Source organism: Schistocerca americana, chromosome 5, assembly GCF_021461395.2.
Source record: "Schistocerca americana isolate TAMUIC-IGC-003095 chromosome 5, iqSchAmer2.1, whole genome shotgun sequence".
In the NCBI taxonomy this organism is placed as follows: domain Eukaryota; kingdom Metazoa; phylum Arthropoda; class Insecta; order Orthoptera; family Acrididae; genus Schistocerca; species Schistocerca americana.
The window spans coordinates 454256085-454275372 of NC_060123.1; the positions used below are offsets into that span (position 1 = coordinate 454256085).

At 42.0% G+C, this 19288-nt stretch overlaps 1 protein-coding gene across 1 annotated transcript in view; it reads left to right on the forward strand.

The window, feature by feature from the left end:
- The first annotated feature begins 11675 nt into the window (after positions 1-11675).
- Positions 11676-19288, forward strand: part of LOC124616428 (zwei Ig domain protein zig-8-like) — a 255924-nt gene continuing 248311 nt past the window's right edge. Inside the window, exon 1 of the mRNA XM_047144736.1 lies at positions 11676-11696. Coding sequence (XP_047000692.1) covers positions 11676-11696 — 21 coding nt within the window. The remainder of the gene's footprint in view (positions 11697-19288) is intronic.

Sequence of the window (19288 nt, forward strand, 5' to 3'; positions counted from 1 at the left end):
AACGTAATCAAATCATATGATTCATATTCTATAAGTAATATGTAGTGCGACAACTACCAAAACTACAGAAAGAGAACAAAAATTTCAGTAACCGAAGGGACAGTTCATTGAAAAAAATAAAAATCATTATAAATGGCACGAGGGAGTTTCGAATGCGACTTGATTGCTTCAAGGTCCAACAACAAAATCACTTTTTTCTTTTTAATCTCATTTTGCTCCTTTTTGGTCGTTGTATTTTTTCGGGGCGGATGTACCATGACGCTTATAAAAGTTCGTTGTTCATCCATTAACTGAGTTTTTTTTATTACAGAGGGCAGCGAAACCTGTGGCCGAACACGCTTTTTTTAATTTCATTTTGTTCGTTTTTGTTCGTTGTATCTGCTCGGGGCGGACGTCGCAAGACTCCCGTTTCGGTCCGTCGTTGATCAAGTAACTCAGTTTTTTTATTACAGAGGGCAGCTAACCCCTGACCGAACACGCTGAGCTACCGTGCCGGCTCACTTAACCTCGCCGCCACGGCCATGCATTTGTGCTCAATATGACATTTGTTAAATTTCAACCATTCACTGTTTTTATTTTGCATTTTTTCACAATACAGTGTAGCTTCTTCCTGTTTTCATGCTTGAACGGTGTTGTTCGCTTTTTGACGGGTTATCCACTGGGCCATCTTACCACTAAATCTGAGGAGAGTACGATAAGTAGGTTCCCTTGTTAGGAAACACTTTATCCTAAAGATTTTCATCACTTTATATTCGTTAGAATACCAAGAGTCGTCTATAAATTATAATTACTCATGTCGAACCGGCTATGATATCCCTTTTCGTCAGCCTTATTTTCTGTTTTATTTATCCCGTCTTTTCTGAATCATCAGTCTTCTGACTAATACGATGTGGCGCACCACTAATACATTTTTGGTGTCTACCTCTTCACCTCAGAGTTGCACTTGCACACTGCGACGTCAATTATTTGTTGCATACAGTCCAATCTCTACCTTCTCCTAAAGTCTTTAGCATCTACAGCTTCCTCTAGTACAATGAAAGTTATTCCCAGAACTATTAAAACATATCCAGGCAGACTGACGATTCTTCTTTTCATTGTTTTGAGTATGATCCATTCTTTGCCGATTCTGCGGGGAACCTCCTCATTCTTGGTCTTATCAGATCACCTCATTTCCAGCATCCTTCTGTTCCACCACATCGCAAATTCTGCGATTCTGTTCTTTCACTTTTCTGCTGTAGGCTTTGATTCCCACTACCTTACGGTGCTGCACTCTAACGTACATTCTCAGAAATTTCTTCCTCAAATTAAGGCCTATCTTTGATAGTAGAAGAAGTTCGTTGGCATGAAATACCCTCTTTCCCGGTGCTAGTTAGTCTTTTATGTCTTTGCTTCGTCCTTCAAGCGTTAGTTTGCTTCCAAAATAACGGAATCCCTTAACTTTGTCTACCTTACGTCAGAAATTCTGATGTTAAAATATCGATAAACTCTGTTCAGCTTCTTTCGCCTTTCTTCGGTTTACTCTCAAGTCACAGACTTTGCTCATTAAACTAATTAAACTACTTACCTCATTGAACAGATCATGCAATTCTTCTTGACTTTCAGTGAGGATATCGATGGTTCTTGTACATATTACCCGTCTTTGCCCAACTGTAATTCCTGATTTTGTCAGAATTTCGAACATCTGGCACCATTTTACGTTGTAAAACTCATTTTGTAGTTCGACTTGGTTTTTCTTAACTCTTGCTTCCATTATCAACTGCCTTTCCAATTGATAAACTGATCATCCCGCAGATTTTTGAGTTTCTTTTCCCCTCTTCTGTTAATGAGTCATCTCCGGAACTGGGTTGCGTGTGGTGTTAGGCTGACTGCGCGATAGTTATCGTACGTACTTGTAGTTGCTATCTTCGGGACTGTGACGATGATATTTTGCCGGAAATATGATGGTACGTCTTCAGTCTCATAAATTCTACTGCCAACCTGAATAGTCGTTTGGTTGCCGTCTCCACAATGATTTCAGAAATTTAAAAGCAATGTTATCTACCCCTGCCGTCTTTATTTGATCGCAAATCTTCCACAGTTCCTTTAAACCCTGCCTCAAATACTGGATCAAATATGTATTCGGTATCGGTTACCATTTCGTCTCCTATCACACCGCCCCTTTCAATGTGCTCATTCCATGATTCTGCTCTTCCCCCTGCGTTTAGTAGCGGACTTCTCGTTCGCTTCTCAATGTTGACAGCTTGACTGAAGGTTTCTAGAATGAATTTTCACTCTGTATGTAACTGTACACGGTGATTTGGAACTTTCTCGTAAATTATAACCGTGTACCAGACACGGACTCGAACCTTGCGCCATTACGTCAGGTCTTTACCTTTTGGGAGTAGGAAAAATCAATGGTGTCTTCGAAAGAGCATACCACTCGTTAACGTACGTCATCTTTAACTGCTTTGACGTAAGTCACGTTGACGTAAGTCACGTTGGCTATGTTCGGGAGACAGACTGTTTCGACCAACTATCTGTCAAGGGTATCGAAGAACGGAATGCTTTTGTCCATGTGGGAATCCGAATCTAGCCGTAGATATCCTGGCGTCTGTCTCCAAGTCGTCGTCGGCACTACTCACAGTATTAAAAAAAAAACACACTCACACACACACTCACACACACACACACACACACACAAACTCCAGCCGCAATCTGCGCAGAATTCACGACCCGAGAGCGCAACGTGAACGTCCCGAGCAGCTGCCGTGAGCAAACTGTTGCTGAAGCATGGCTTACGACTCGACCGTACAGCTCCACCAGTACCTCACCCCCTACCTTCCAAAATCCACTGAAGTTCGCCTCAACACCTTGCAGGGCTAACAATCCTGTAAAAATGGAGAATATTCCACCTCGTACATTCCAAAGCTCACGAAAGTTCTCCTTCATACCTTGCAGGACTAACAATCCTGGAAAAATGGAGAATATAAATAGATGGCTTGGCCGTAACCTGTGAGATTGTTTCCAGAATGTATTTTCACTCTGCAGCGGAGGATGCACTATTTTCACTTTAGTTTCAAATAACTTTAGATCGAATGGAGTACCAATCAGAAACATTTTACCAATGGAGAGATCAGTATGAAACTTTTTAAACTTTCTGTGGATACATATTGCATGTCTTTAATGCAGTGGTTTCCATTTCTGCATCCTCTGCCGTTACCATTGCTGATTCCTTCCCTTTTAGAATCAGTTTCCAACACCAAAGGCAAGAGGTTGTCCTGAAAGTGTTAGTTCTTCTTCCCTCTTTAACAAGGCCATAATCAGAACGAGGAAGATTGGAAATCTGTGACCACAATTAATGAAGATTTATATGCAATGTTTAAGCAGCAGCACAAATCGAACCCGTGACCTAGGACATATATTACTAAACAAAGACGCCATCCCTAGGTGACAGGTGCAGACTCCCAGAGAGCACGTGTATACCTCCTGTCTTTTGAACAATATACTATATCTCCACTAGCTTCCATCTCCGCAGTCGTTAATTGAAATGTGTTTGCTAAAGAAGAATATATGTTTTGTTGCAGGGAAACTAATTCTTTGATTTCACGGGACTATAAACAACGTTTATGTTACAATTACTAGTGCACAAGCCCTAATTTGTGTCCAAGTCGGACGTGGAACGTAGTATGCGAAATACGTCATAACTGTTGATTTGGGAACTGCTGTGAGTGAAGACGTAACACTGTATCTTTCTTTATTACATCGAATAAGAAAGTTCTATACAGCGTATAACGCAGAGATCGTATTACCAATATCAGCTATTTTCCGACCGATTCAATTCACAGAACAACGAGGGAAAATTCCAATATTCCTCAGTGTGCACTCTAATCCCTCATCTCTTTCTTCTGATCCCTGCACCAGGTGTAAGGGGGAAGCAGCAGTACCCTTGAATGTTTTTTCTCGAATGCCGGCTCACTCAGTTTGCCCAAGCGAGTATTCCGAGAATAGCTCTGCCTTTCTTTCAAAGATTCCCAAGTAATGAAGGGCGATATAAATGACGATTCGGAGAATCTGGCGAGTGGAAGAGATGTATACTCCTTCTCCCACGTTTCCGGGAGGTAGTCACTGGTTTTATTTTTATATACAAAGACGAGTGATTTCTTATTCGCTGTAATTAAGAAAGATACAGTATTACGTCTCCACTCACGTATTTCGCTTGCTACGTTCCACGTCGGAGTTAGACACAAAGTAGGGCTTGTGCACTAGTAATTGTAACATAAACGGTGTTTATAGTCCCGTGAAATCAAAGAAGGAAAAATAATTTCTATATCACTTTCGCCCATATATCGGTTCGGCAGAACCGACTATCTATGTCACTATCAGAGCCTCTCTAAGTTCATTCAGTTTCTGCCGTAGCTCCCACTTTATAAGGAAACCAAGCATTGGAGCAACATTGCAGAATTGTACGAGCTAGCAATTTGTGTGCGGTTCCTAAAAGGATACACGACATCTTACCAACCCCAATTGAGTTCTGCAATTAATATCAGGTGCTTTAAGCAAATATTCCGTTCAAGAATCGCCAGAGGATGAGGTATACTTGCAAAAGACAGAGAAGTGCAGGATGATTTCACTTAAATTACATCATGGTCGGAGAGAGATTCCGAAACCATGTATTGGATTGTAACGCTTACCCAGCCCAAATATAGACACATACTACATTTGAGTAATGATGAAGAGTTGGCTGAATTTTAAAAGACTAGTCAGAAAGAATGAATGCACAACATGCAGTGAACCGAACCACGAGGGAATGAAGAGATGCCTGATGTTCTCTCAGGCTATAGATACTGCGATAGTAAATAGCTCAGTAGGCTGGCCAGTTGAAGAGGAATGGATACATCTAAAAAGATACATAAAAGAAAATGAAAAGAGAAACATAAGTACAAGGAAGGTAACAACGAAGAAACCATGGATAACAGAAGAAATTCTTCAGTTGATTGACCGGAGAAGGAGGTACAAGGGTGCGCAGGGAAATTCAGGAACGAAATAAATAGAACATCTAGGGAAGATAAGGCGAAATGGCTGCAGGAAGAAACCGTAAGGCAGATGATCGTCGGAAAGACTGACTCAGTATATAGAAAAGTCAAAACAAATCCTAGTGAAACTAAAGGAAAGATCGGTAACATTAAGTGTGGAATGGTAATTCCAATGTTAAATCCAGTGGAGAGAGCAACTGGACAGAAAGATTACACTGAGGAACTCTATGAAAAGAGGATTTACACTATGTGATCAAAAGTATCCGGACACCCCCAAAACATACGTTTTTCACATTAGGTGCATTGTGCTGCCACCTAGTGCCAGGTACTCCACATCAGCGACCTCAGTAGTCATTAGACACCGTGAGAGAGCAGAATGGAGCTCTCCGCGGAACACACGGACTTCGAACGCGGTCAGGTGATACGGTGTCACTTGTGTTATACGCCTGAACACTCCTAAACAGTCCTAGGTCCACTGTTTCCGATGTGATAGTGAAGTGGAAACGTGAAGGAACACGAACAGCACAAAAGCGTACCGGCTGACCTCGTCTGTTGACAGAGAGTCGTAATGTGTAATAGGCAGACATCTATCCAGACCTTCCCACAGGAATTCCAAACTGCATCAGGATCCACTGCAAGTACTATGACGGTTAGGCGGGAGGTGAAAAAACTTGCATTCCATGTTCGAGGAGCTGCTCATAAGCCATACATCACGCCGATAAATGCCAAGCGACGCCTCTCTTGCTGTAAGGAGTGTAAACATTGGACGAATGAACAGTGGAAAATGTTGTGTGGAGTGACGAATCATGGTACACAATGTGGCGATACGATGGCAGGGTATGGATATGGCGAATGCCCGGTGAACGTCATCTGTCAGTGTGTGTAGCGCCGACAGTAAAATTCGGAGGCGGTGTGTTACGATGTGGTCGTGTTTTATCATCGAGGGGGCTTGCGCCCCTTGTTGTTTTGCGTGGCACTATCACAACACAGCCCAACATTGATGTTTGAAGCAGTTTCTACCTTCACACTGGTGAAGAGTAATTCGGGGATGGCGAATGCATCTTTATACACGATCGAGTACCGGTTCATAATGCATAGTCTGTGGCGGAGTTACACGACAATAACATCCCTGTAATGGATTGGCCTGCACAGAGTCCTGACCTGAATCCTATAGAGCGCTGACTTCGAGCCAGGCCTCACCGACCGATATCGATACCTCTACTCAGTGCAGCACTCCGTGAAGAATGGGCTGCCATTCCCCAAGAAATGTTCCAGCACCTGACTGAGAGTATGCCTGCGAGAGTGGAAGCTGTCATCAATGCTTAGGGAGGGCCAACACCATATTGACTTCCAGCATTACCAATGGAGTGCGCCACTAACTTGTAAGTCATTTTTAGCCAGGTGTACGGATACTTTTGATCCCATAGTCTACCTGATAATGTGACAGAAAAGAAAACAGGAGTCGATATAGAAGATATAGGGAGTCACAATTAGAACTAGAATTTGTAGGAGGTCTGGAAGACCTAAAATCTATTAAGTCAGATAGGATAGACAACATTAGATTGGAGTTCCTAAAATCATTGCGGGAAGTGTCAACAAATTGTATATTAACATGGGTGTTTAGAATGCATGAGACTGGCGATATTAACGGACTTGTGGAAAAAACGATCATCCACACAATTCCGAAGATTGCAAGAGCCGACAAGTGCAAGGATTATCGTGCAGTCAGCAAACAGCTAACGCGTCCAAGTTAGTGACAAGAATAACATACAGAAGAATGGAAAAGAAAAATTACGATCCATTAGATGATCAGTTTGGCTTTAGAAAATGTAAAGCACCAGAGAGGTAGTTATGACGCTGGGGTTGGTAATGGAAGCAAGAGCGAAGAAAAGTCAAGACACGTTCGTAGGATTTGTCAATCTGCAAAAAGCATTCGCCAAAGACATTGGTGCAGGATGGATGTTCGAATTTCTGAGAAAAATAGGGGTAAGCTGTACGGAAAAATGTTTAACATACGATATGTATTAGAAAGAAAAGGGAACAATAAGAGAGGAAGACCACGATCGAAGTGCACGGACTGAAAGGTTTGTAAGACAAGTATGTAATCTTTGGTCCCTAGTGTTGAATCCATATGTCAAAGAAGCAATATAGAAAATAAAAAAAGGTTCAAGAGTGGAATTAAAATTAAAGCCGAAAGGACATCAATTTCAAGATTCGCTGGATGAATTATGGGATCAGCTGAATGGAATGAACTGTCTAATGAGTAACGGACATAAATTGAGAGTCAATAGAAAGAAAGACGAAAATAATGAGAAGCTTAAGAAATCAGAACAGCGAGAAATTTAACATCACAGTCAGTGATCATGGAGATGATGTAGTGAAATAATAATGACGGACGGAGCAAGCTGGACATAAAAAGTAGACCACCACTCCCAAAAAGGGCATTCCTTGGCAAGAGAAGTCTACTGATATCGAACGTAGGCCTTAATTTAAGGAATAAATTTCTGAGAATGTGCTTCTGGAGCACAACATTGTATGGTAGTGAGGCATTGCCTTTGGAAATGCGGAGCAAAGATAAACGGAAACAGTTGACATGTTGTGCTACAGAAGAACGTTGAAAATTAGATGGGATGATAGCAAAACAAATGGGGAGGTTCTTCGCAGAGTCGGAAAGGAAAGGATAAGAGGAAAGTATTGACAAGAAGAAGGGACAGGATGATAGGACATTCGTTAAGACACGAAGGAATAACTTTTATGGTACACAGGGAGCTGTATGGGGAAAAAACTGTAGAGGAAGAAAGAGATTGGAATACATCAAGCAAATAATTGAGGACGTAGGTTGCTAGTGCTACTCTGAGATCAAGAGGTTGACACAGGAGAGGAATTCATGGCGTGTCCCTCAAACCAGTCAGAAGATTGATAGCTTAAAAAAGAAAAAGTACTAGTTGAAGAGCTGCGATTTTGGGATATGAGCAATGCCATCAGGGAATAACTTTCATGCTACTAAAGGCAAAAACTAAATACATTAGAATAAACGTCATAAATAATTGAGGAAATTGGGGTTTGGTTCTCTGTGAAATACATGAAATCGTCCGGAATGCATAAAGCGAATAAAAGGCTCGTACTGAAACAAAGAAAGAAATTAAAGGCATGTCCTGCCTGCAATGGACATAGCTATTTCTAGGTATGTTCTATCCTGTTGTTCACTTCATTGAGGGTACTATCCTTCTAGTGTCCACATTTAAGAAGAGCTGACATTGCTTATAGAGTATACATACTGCATAGGGCGTCGTGCCTTTTTTTTCGAACATCGAGAAGCGAAACCATAAACAACAGTTTTTAATTTTCACGTCTCTCAGAGTTGTTATAATAAGGAAACAGAAAATTAGCATAGAAAATTAGCATACCGAAACCTTGTTTAAGAAATCACTCCACCGTTCACAATTGAATGAGAGAAGGCAAAGAAAATAAAAAGTAATGAGTATAGGTGGGGTTCTGAAGTCCAGACTCGAGCATCTTCATCAGTATGTCACGTGAAGATTGGTGTCTCAGGAGTTTGAGGCACACGTACCTGGGGCAGATGAAAACAGGGAAACACACACACGTTCCCATGCCTGATAAGTTGTACGATAGCCGTTGACATTAGACAGCTTCCAATCCTCTTCAAAGAACTATAGGTACAGTATTGTTTTCTAGTCGGGCTTACATCATTCTTCCTTTAAGATAACGCCAGGTTCTGTTAACGATGATGGAGGTCCACAAAGGCTCTATAATATTCAAATCTAGTGACAGTGGTGGCTAGGGCAGATGGGACAATATATAGTCGTAGTCGCAAAATCAGCTCTGGATGATGAATGCTGGTTGATCAGTGTCCCAGTTGTCTTGAAACACATCATCGCTATTGGGGATGGTTCTGATGGTTTAGATTGCTCTTAGCACTATTTGACTTAACATCTGAGGTCATCAGTCCCCTATACACAGAACTACTTCAACCTAACTAACCAAAGAACATCACACATTTCCATGCCTGAGGCAGGATTCTAACCTGCGACAGTAGCAGCAGCGCGGTTCCGGACTGAAGCGCATAGACTGCTCTGCCACAGCGGACTGCCCCACTGAGGAAAAAACATTATTCCGTGGGGTTGGTCACATGATCATTGGCAGTAATTCGAACTTGGGTCCCTACTGAATACCACTGCATATGAGTGCCCAAATGAAGTTGGAAAAAGTGTGAAACAAAACTCATCTAACCAACTGACTTTCTTCCATTGCTCCAAACCCAGATTTATATCTTCGGCGCCACGTTTACCTGTTAGGGGCGTCTGGATCACTGATGAGTGGTTCTGGAATTCCAGCTTGCCTTTCAGTTCCTTGCTTATAGAGTTTCCGTCGTATTGTTATGGTGCTGACAGGCTTCGCGACAGTTACATTAATTTCTGCAGTGACTTTTTCCTCCTTATTTCTCGTCACAGTCCTCTTCAATAACGTTATGTCATGAGCATAGAACAAACACTTTCGTTGCGGTTGTGACTCAGCGGCTGATGCTTTTCTACTTTCCGTATAAATCTTCGATACAGTGCCTCTTGAAAACCAAAGGGCTTCTGCTACTTTGATCACGGATGCATGCACCACACGAGCAACAACACTTTGAGCTACATCGAAGTCACTTAGCTGCGACATAATGCACTCAAAAATACACAGAACGCTGTTCTGATAACGACTGACGCTTTCAGAGTACAGGTACAGTTCGAAGTTAAAAACAACAAATATTCAGCAAGAAACGAAAACGACGAAACAGAAAAGACAGCAATCAGTGTGACATAAATACCGGTATTGTATTTTATCTGCCCTGCATTCATCCGAAGGGTCACTACTAATGAGAGCAAACATTTCATTTTGTTCACTTACATTGATCAGCTAATGATACTGTTATGTTATTTTTGTTTCGGTGAATTCAAAGAAAAATATTCTTTTACAGTATTCCTAAAATCGCGCAGAGAAAACTGATTGCAGGCCACTGTGGCCGAGTGGCTCTAGGCGCTTCAGTTCGAAACTGCGCTGCTGCTACGGTCGCAGGTTCGAATCCTGCCTTGGACATGGATGTGTGTGATGTCCTTAGTTAGGTTTAAGTACTAAGTCTAGGGGACTGATGACCTCAGATGTTAAATCCCACAGAACGTAGAGCCATTTTTTGAGAAACCTGATTGTTGGGAGTTCTAAGGAATTGTGTTTCTCCTTCCCCTTTTGTTGTCAGAATCATCATCACAAAGAAACCCTGAAAGGGAATAGCAGAAAAATAAAAAAAATAATGCAGAGTAAGCTTCTACGTGTGGTGGTGCATTGAAGATTAGAAGATGGATGACAAAAAGTGGGCCAAATTAAGTGAATTTTTAGCTGCCTGAAGCATGTCTCCTTCAGAGCAGGACACAGGTTAGAGGTGGCAGATGGTCCATGATCTGTGCTTCTCCCCAATCGCCGTTGGTAGTGGCGATTGGAAATTTCCATTTGTTGAGAGTAAACGTTGATCTTCAAATTTTGGAGCGTAAGCGACGAAGAACATGCCTTGTAGCCTGCTTTTCTTGGCAGGAAAGCGTTGAGGCCAACAGAATCGGTTACACATTGTAATTTCCTCATTTTCAATTCCTCCTTTTACAAAATGTTGCTGGTTTTCGTGAATCTTTGCCTTGGTCTCTCTCTCTGGATGGCAGGTAAATAATCATTTCGTGCATGGTTACGCTTAGTGACCAGATTTGTTGTTCTCACTCTAGCAGAAAACTTATGACGGGCATATGGGAGACAAATTGTGGACAGAAGATAAATCTTGTCAAACGGAGTTGGCTGCAGACAACAATAAATGATGTAGGCCGAAGCCTTCCAGTGGTAAGCCTTGACGAGTCGTTCAGTGAATTCTAAGCTACTGTGTGTTGGGTGAACCCGTGACAGATACGCCATACGTTTTCTGCTATAGAGTAGCAGGGTGATGATGCTCTCGTTATTAAGAGTTTGGGGTTGAGAGCTCCACCTGTACCTATCAGCCTTCTTTGGATCTTAAACCTGGCTTCCAGTTTCAACTTTGTGATTAGGGAATGCCACTTGTGTAAAGCAAGGTTGTGATCGAGTGCGACAACTAAATATTTTTTGTTGTTGATAGTATCGAATACAGTTATACCGATTAGTGTTAGCTACCGGCAGATCCTTTCATTCCAGAGGCATCTTATGAACGGGTAATGCAATGGGTGATGTGACTAGAACACTAAAAAGGGAGAAGATTTGAAACGTTTACTGCTGTACGTACATTGCGCAACGTAATTACTCCCAGCAATATAGCACTTGCGAGTTAGCACAGACTGCCAGAGCTCTAGAGTGCGGTCAGAACGGCAGTGCGCCTGCTGGAGTAATCCTGTACCAGCAGCGCTCGGCGGTCATCGTGTTGCGCGAAGCGGCGCGGCGCCTGTTGTTACTCGGCAGTCGCCGGCGTGTTGACAGCAGTTCTGGGAAATTTGCAACTGCTGTGCGACAAGCAGGGCTGCGGAACTGTCAGGCCAGGAAATATTAATTAGGGTCGCCCGCAGAGTGACGACTCGTGGCACAGCGGTACGCAGATTGCTGGGCACAGTCGCGCTGGACAGAGTGGTAGACGTACAACCTGCCCACGTCGGCCCCATGTTAGCCGACGATGAACAGGTAAGCGCTTTCCTTTGTTTGTAAAGTAGCTGAAAAACCCGGCATCCTCACGTATTTATTTATTCCAGTTTTATATCAATTCCTCCCTCCTCCCTCTCTCTCTGTCTCTCCCCCCCCCCCCCCCCCCGCCTCCCTCTCTCTGTCCATCTCTTTCGTCCCCTTATTCTGTACGTTTGGTCTTCTCCTCTCCAACCATTAACCCCCTCTATCCATGTTCTCCTCTCCTTCCTGTCTTTATCCATCTTCTCCTTCCCCTGTATCCACGTCGTTCTCCTGTATCTGTCCATCCCTTCCACCCTCGTATAATCCCCCCCTCCTCCTCTGTCGGTCCGCCTCCTCATAAATTCTCCCTCCTCTTGCTCCATGTCCTCTTTCCTACCTTCACTCTCACCCCCACATATTCCCTAATGGGAGGTTGTTGGCTTTTCTCTACACAGTACTTCTTTCTAGAAAGTGAGTAATATGTCTAGAAAGTTAGGTTGAAACATCTTCAGTGCATTAGGAGAATATGTTGAATATACGTATATGTTAAGTATGTTGAACACGCATACGGTTTGTCTCATTGTCTGCATTTCACGCCATACGACTACAAAAAATGGTTCAAATGGCTCTGAGCACTATGGGACTCAACTGCTGAGGTCATTAGTCCCCTAGAACTAAGAACTAGTTATACCTAACTAACCTAAGGACATCACACACATCCATGCCCGAGGTAGGATTCGAACCTGCGACCGCAGCGGTCTCGCGGTTCCAGACTGCAGCGCCAGAACCGCGCGGCCACTTCGGCCGGCTCATACGGCTACAGAAATATTATTAAATTTATATATGTTATGTGACTTCTTAGGTTGTGAACCACGTGGATGGTAGTGAGGAATATTCTTCCCTTAGTATTTTCATAGAAATAATAAATCATGTAACCAGCAAATTTGGTTGGGATTTTTCCAGATGTTCTTCAGTTATGCTTCAACATCACCCCGTTTTCATTCCCACTCCTACAGCATGTAGGTTACTATTAGCACCATAATGCTTCTTAACAAATTTTAAGTAACCGCTAAACCCCAGAGTCCTTAAATACTGAACCGCCCGTATAAAACAACTTTAAAGATCTGATTACTTCCCGAATGAGTTTATGTGCTAAACATATGTCATTAAGCATGTAAGTGAGAAATACTTTAGCAAAGCTTTGAAATTATGATTAAAATTTGTATGAATTCACCAAATACTCTCATTCTCAAACGGTGGATGAGTATAATCTTGGAAATTTGCTCTCCGTTTTAAGAACAGCAATTTGAAATGCATCTCAATGTTTATTACGTCATATCTTCTGAACTATGTACCGCTATAATTTTGCAGCTCAATATAATGGTATAAGGGAATATGCAAACAGTGTTGCAAGTAGAGATCGTAGTAAAGAAATAATAAATTAGAACATCATGTCCGATGCGCCAGTTTTGCTGTATGAACTGAGAAAATGTAATAAGCTATAAACTTTAATTCTTTCTTCATTTTGTAAGGGGTGGTAGAGAGAAAAATTTTCATTAATGTTCGAAATTATGTGTAAAATTTGTCGCAAGTCACTAAGTGTTCTTATTCTCAAGTAATAGTTGAAATAATTTGCGCGCCTGCAGTTACCATTCTTTCTCACCCCGGTCCCCTTCCCTTTCCGAAGTGGGTGGTTCTTAACCCAGCCGTACATCTTTCCAGATAGTAAGTGATGTGTGTACCGTTTGGTTGAAATCTATTCAGTGGCTTAGGAGGTGATGTGGAACATACGCACGTGCGTATATACATTTTTATAATACGTATGGATTTATCACACTTTCACTGCCGGTAGGTTTCCCGCAAATTCACAGCTGCGTCACCCGATGACGCGCTATCCGACGAAGATATTATTCCCAAGGAAGTGTGGGAGACACAACTAGGCGGTTTTTTGGGAACAGCAGGGTAACTCACAAAGTTTTTCCTTTGAATAAACTTCCACATATACTTGTTGCCCGTAGAGCGTCTAGGTGACGCTGAATTTCTCTCCGTGTCTTTGCTAACATCGCTTCCGTCACGGTCACTACAGCTTCTCGTATCACTACAGTATGTTTTCACATTTGGAACAATTGCTCTGAACACTTCATCATTAACGTAATTCCACAAAGTTAATCAAGAGGTGCTGCGTCTGGTGATCGTGAGTCATGATATTGGACCATCTCTACCGATCTGTGCGCCCGAAAAGGTTTCACTCAAGAACTGGCGAATAAATAACCACCAAGTGTGGCGGTGTACCATTTCGTATTACGGTTTTCATTCCATTGATTCGTTCCAGCACTATCCTACAAAACTCAGTATGTCTGGGTCAATCATCTGGCTCCAAAGATTGCTGTAGTAGAACCTAGTATGCAGGGAAATTCAGTCTTTTTGTCAAATCTTCACCACAGCGCTCACAGGTATGCTTGCTTCTCTGGAAACACGAGGCTTCTGCTTCCGTGGATTGCTTTGAATTACTGTATGCATATAGTTAAAGGTGTCCTCACTCCAGGTGTGCTTCTTATTGCCTTGTTACAACCACTGCCGGTCTCTTAAACATTTATGGCTTCTTTTGATGCTCTTCACAACTGGCGGATCTCGAACATACGCTCTTCGCAACTGTCGCTGATGTTTAATAGGCGATCGCGGTCGATGAAACCCCAAAAGAAATTCCGCAATCTGCTGCAGAGACACCACTGTGACAGCAGCACTTCCGGATTACACAGCCAGTAACGATAGAGAGAGGGAAGAACTCGTATCCTGTCAAAGGGCAGATACATAGGGTGTCCCAGAAAGGTTGCGGCTAACTTCGAAGTGTTTTACATTGTGTCTTGAGGAACTAACCGAAAATAGGAACCACTATCCAGAAACGTCACCTAACGACGCTACAGAGCGTAGGAGTTGTAGGTACCGGCGCTGCCTTGAGGAACTAATCGAAAATAGGAACCCCTATCCAGAAACGTCACCTAACGACGCTACAGAGACTGGGAGTTGTAGGTACCGGCGCCTACGTATAGACCACCCTTTCGTCACCAATGTGACACTGTACGCTGACCGATCGTAAACGGCATATCCGGCAATGTTTAATCTTCGTTGATCCATTATGGATCTTGGGACGACGTCTGGCATGAACTTCTTGATGTAATAATTTACCAACAGCCATATGTATTGTAGAAATGTATTTTATTTTATGAACTTTTATGGGCTACCAGTTTCGGCATTACATTGATGCCATCTTCAGGCCCCACTCGTCATAGTCGTAAAATCGCTATACACGGAAGGAGCCATGTAACTGGATCCGTGAATCAAATCGTACTTCAACAGCTCTTGGTGGCCACCTACTATGACGAGTGGGGCCTGAAAATGGCATCAATGTAATGCCGAAACTGGTAGCACATAGAAGTTCATAAAATAAAATAAATTTCGACAATACATACGGCTGTTGGTAAATTATTGCATCAAGAAAACCCGGCAATGTTGTTTACTAGTCAGTGATCGCGACTGATTTCCACGATCGCCAGCGGAGAAGATGCAGCTGTTGCGTGGACAGGCCTTGTCTCGCATGAATTCGATGCTCTGATCCATTTGCAGATGACAGTTTCGGACACCCGTTTCCGTCTGCAGTTTATTTTTCTGTTTTTTTTTTTTTGTTTTTTGTTTTTTTTTTTGTTTGTTTGTACACAGGAGAAAAACAGTCGATGGAAACGTTTGTCCAAAACCGTCATCCACCGATTCAAGAGGGCATCGTATTTATGGGAGACAAGAGCTTCTACTCTGCAGCTGATACCATATCCTTCACTGGCGATTGTGGCAATCAATCGCGATCACTAAATAACAAGCAACATGGCGAGATGTTCCGCAGACAGTCCGTCATCGTACAAAGTCACATTTGCAGTAGAAGGGGTGGGCTAATGGCAGGTGTCGACTCCTGCAGCGCGGACTAAGGTGCTGCAGTCGTAGACTGTGCGGCTGGCCCCGGCGGAGGTTCGAGACCTCCCTCGGGCATGTGTGTGTGTGTGTGTGTGTGTGTGTTTGTCCTTAGGGGAATTTAGGATAAGTAGTGCGTACGCTTAGGGACTGATGACCTTAGCTGTTAAGTTCCATAAGATGTCACACACATTTGATTCCTATTGCTTTGGTGATCTGTACAGTCGTTGGATAACGTTTCTGGATACGGTCTCCTATCCTCGATTTGTTCCTCGTTACACCCTCTACAACCTATCGAAGTTTGCCACAACTTTTCTCGGACACCCTGTAGAGGTGCATCCGCGAAAACCCCACCAATTAAACTACCATTTGCTAAAATCCTCATATATATGTGGAAATGCGTCCATAAAAAATATGAGTTATACTCCCATTTGCAACAAATCGCTCCTGAAGCCGAAAGACCAAGAAGGGCGTCATGACCTTACCGGAACTTGCGCGAAATGCGTTGGATAACTTTGGCGATGCAGAATGTGTCCAACGTTTGCTTCCCTCGGGGTATCGTCAGACGGAATTATTCCTCCGGCCGCCACACTGTCAATCGATCAAAGGCTACGCTTCAGCTGTTTGGTTGGGAATCACTGCAACATCCTCCGTACAGCTCGGATCTTTCACTGAGTACGAAATTTTTACGAGGTCTATTTTTTTCTCAACTTACCATCGGTCGAGAAAGAGATACGACAGTGAAAACCCAAAAGTCTTTATTTGCATTTATCTGCACCTAATTATCTATATAGTCGCTTCTCCGTCTTATAAATTAGGATTTTCTGTGTGGTTTTAATTTCGCGACCGATCGGTGGCTAGAAAGAAAGCTCCCTTGTATTATTTTGTGCTTTAGCTTACAAAGTACTTTATGTAATCCTAAAGTAATTATTTTAGTTTACACAAATTACAAACACGGAATATTTGCGACATTTGTCCATCGATGGACACACGTGCGATAGTCCGTCTCTTTCCACTTGTGCCCAAACACGTCAGCGATGATGTTGACAACAGAGGCGAGGGTGTGTAGCTTCAGGTCCATTACTTTAGCTGGTGAAGGAGGAATAGAGACTTAAACGTACCCCCACAAAAAGAAATCACTTGGTCTTAGGTCTGCTGAATATTGTTGCCACGGCAAGAGCATCTGATCAGCATCTGTTCCACGTCCGATTCATCGGTGTGGTTGTTGTTTGTACAAAAACTCTCTCTCCCTGTGGCAATGAGGTCATGCACCACATTATGGGCTGGCTGGTGTGACCGAGCGGCTCTAGGCGCTACAGTCTGGAACCGCGCGACTACTGCAGTCGCAGGTTCGAATCCTGCCTCGGGCATGGATGTGTGTGATGTCCTTAGGTTAGTTAGGTTTAAGTAGTTCTAAGTCCCAGGGGACTGATGACCTCAGCAGTTAAGTCCCATAGTGCTCAGAGCCATTTCTTTACCACATTATGGAGTCATCACTGTCGTCATTCAACTGGGGTAACAAGCATTCTATATTCATATCGAGATATTATGTCCATTACACCCTCTGCTTAGTGAAAACGATTAAAATTTGTGAAAGTAAATGATTTTGTGTTTGGCCGATTTACTTCGACGTATTCAATTTTTTAATGATGTATATTTAACGTTTCAGTCACTCCCTGAACAGCAGCCACACATTAAATTTTTTCGCTTTCATCCGAAGTTCCTTTTCGTTTCCAAAAGTAAAGTTGAAGGAAGATATACTTATACTTTTATCTGAATGACTGTGTACCACAGGAAAAAATTGATGGTGCAGCAAAGATTTGCATCCTAATAACTCACCAACTAGAGAAAGTAATGCAATTAAATGAAGATCGAAGCATTATTACTAAATTATCTGTATTTTATAGTCTAACAGCAGAACTGAGTTCCATATCTACATCTATATTTACATCTTTATGACTACTCCGAAATTCACACTGAAGTACCTGGCAGTCGGTTTATCGAACTACTTTCATAGAATTTCTCTAGCGTTCCTCTATTTAATATCATAAGGGAAAATAAAAACTCAAATTTCATCATGCGACATCTTTTCCTTTCCCATTATAGTGGTAAATGTCAACGAAGTATTTTCGCTTTGTAAGGACGAAGTTGGTGATTGAAATTTCTGGAGAAATTCTAGCCGCAACGAATAACGCTTTTACTTTGAGGATCGTAGCCCTAACCCTCGTGTCGTATCCGTGACACTCTTTCCCCTATATCGCGATAGTACAAAGAGAACAACCCTTCTTTGAACTTTTTCTGTATCATCGTCAGTCGTATTTGGTATGGAACCCACACCGCTCAGCAGCGCTTTACCAGTGGACGGGTAAGCGTAGTGTAGGCAGTCTCTTTAGTGGATGTATAGTGTCCTCTAAGTGTTCTGCCAATAAAATGCAGTCATTTGGTCGTCCATTAATACATATATAAATGTTCACAAACTTTTTACAAATGTCCTCACCATTAAAGTAACGCTAACATTTTCTCTATTAATTTTTCAGTATTTTTGTTTCGTGTTGTTAACAGCATAAATTGACAAGTTATTTGGCTTATGAGTGCCAACGTACTGATGTTAATTAAGAGGCGCCATTGTAGAGGGCACCATTCATAAACCGATGTTTATACCGGTTAAGCAGTGATGTCAGGTAGACGATGTATGCAGTGGCCCATTTAACTACCATAGAGGGATGGTAGTGTGGGGGAGAGAAACAATGAATTCTTTCTGAATTGCTATAGTCGCTATCCTTTTATCATGTTTGTCATCATTAAGTTTTCCATGTTACACTGTCTGAGCTCCTATAGTCCAAAACTCTATATCTCTGGCATCGACATAGTATGAGAAAGTGTTACAACTTAGAACATCTACCTCTCGTATTATGTTTTCGTATTATACGAATACCGCTGTGAATAAACAAGTACTTAACACAGGCAATATATGCAATTAAAATAGGAAACAAGTAATTGTGGAAGTGCAATATGTTTGGGTATTCATATTTGGAATAAGTATCTGTTTTAAATAGTTATTGTACACGTAAAAAACTAATTGCGTTATGTCTTTCATAACTCGTATCATACTCCTGCATAGATTATTCATGCTTGATATGGGATTTAAATTCCGGAGAGTTTTCAATTAGGAACGAGAGTTTTTATAACTTTACAACACTGTGATGTAAAAATATCACTGACCCTTTAACTCTGAAGAAAAATGAACAACTAATGCAGGAATTATCATTACCCTTCACACACTTTACAAATCTCTAAATTTCCTGAAAAAACCTTGTTCCTGAAAATTAGCTTCTGCTGGGTAAACCCACACACTCTTGTTTTGTTCTTGGTTCATATCTTTCCTCGGAGGAATGATTCATTCACTCCTTTTTTTCGTTTCCTCTACTCCTATTGGTAGTAATTTCAGTGCTAGTTGATATTACTAATATTATAGTCACCACCTTACAATTATCTGACGTGAAATTACGGACCTATTTATGCTTCATTTTGTCATGATGAATGAGGAAAACTTCTGAATTAAATTCTCTTATTTCACCAAAACACTCCTTTTATGCTGTACACTCAGTTGCACTTCATTTTACCTGTATCATCCCTCTACAGATAATTAC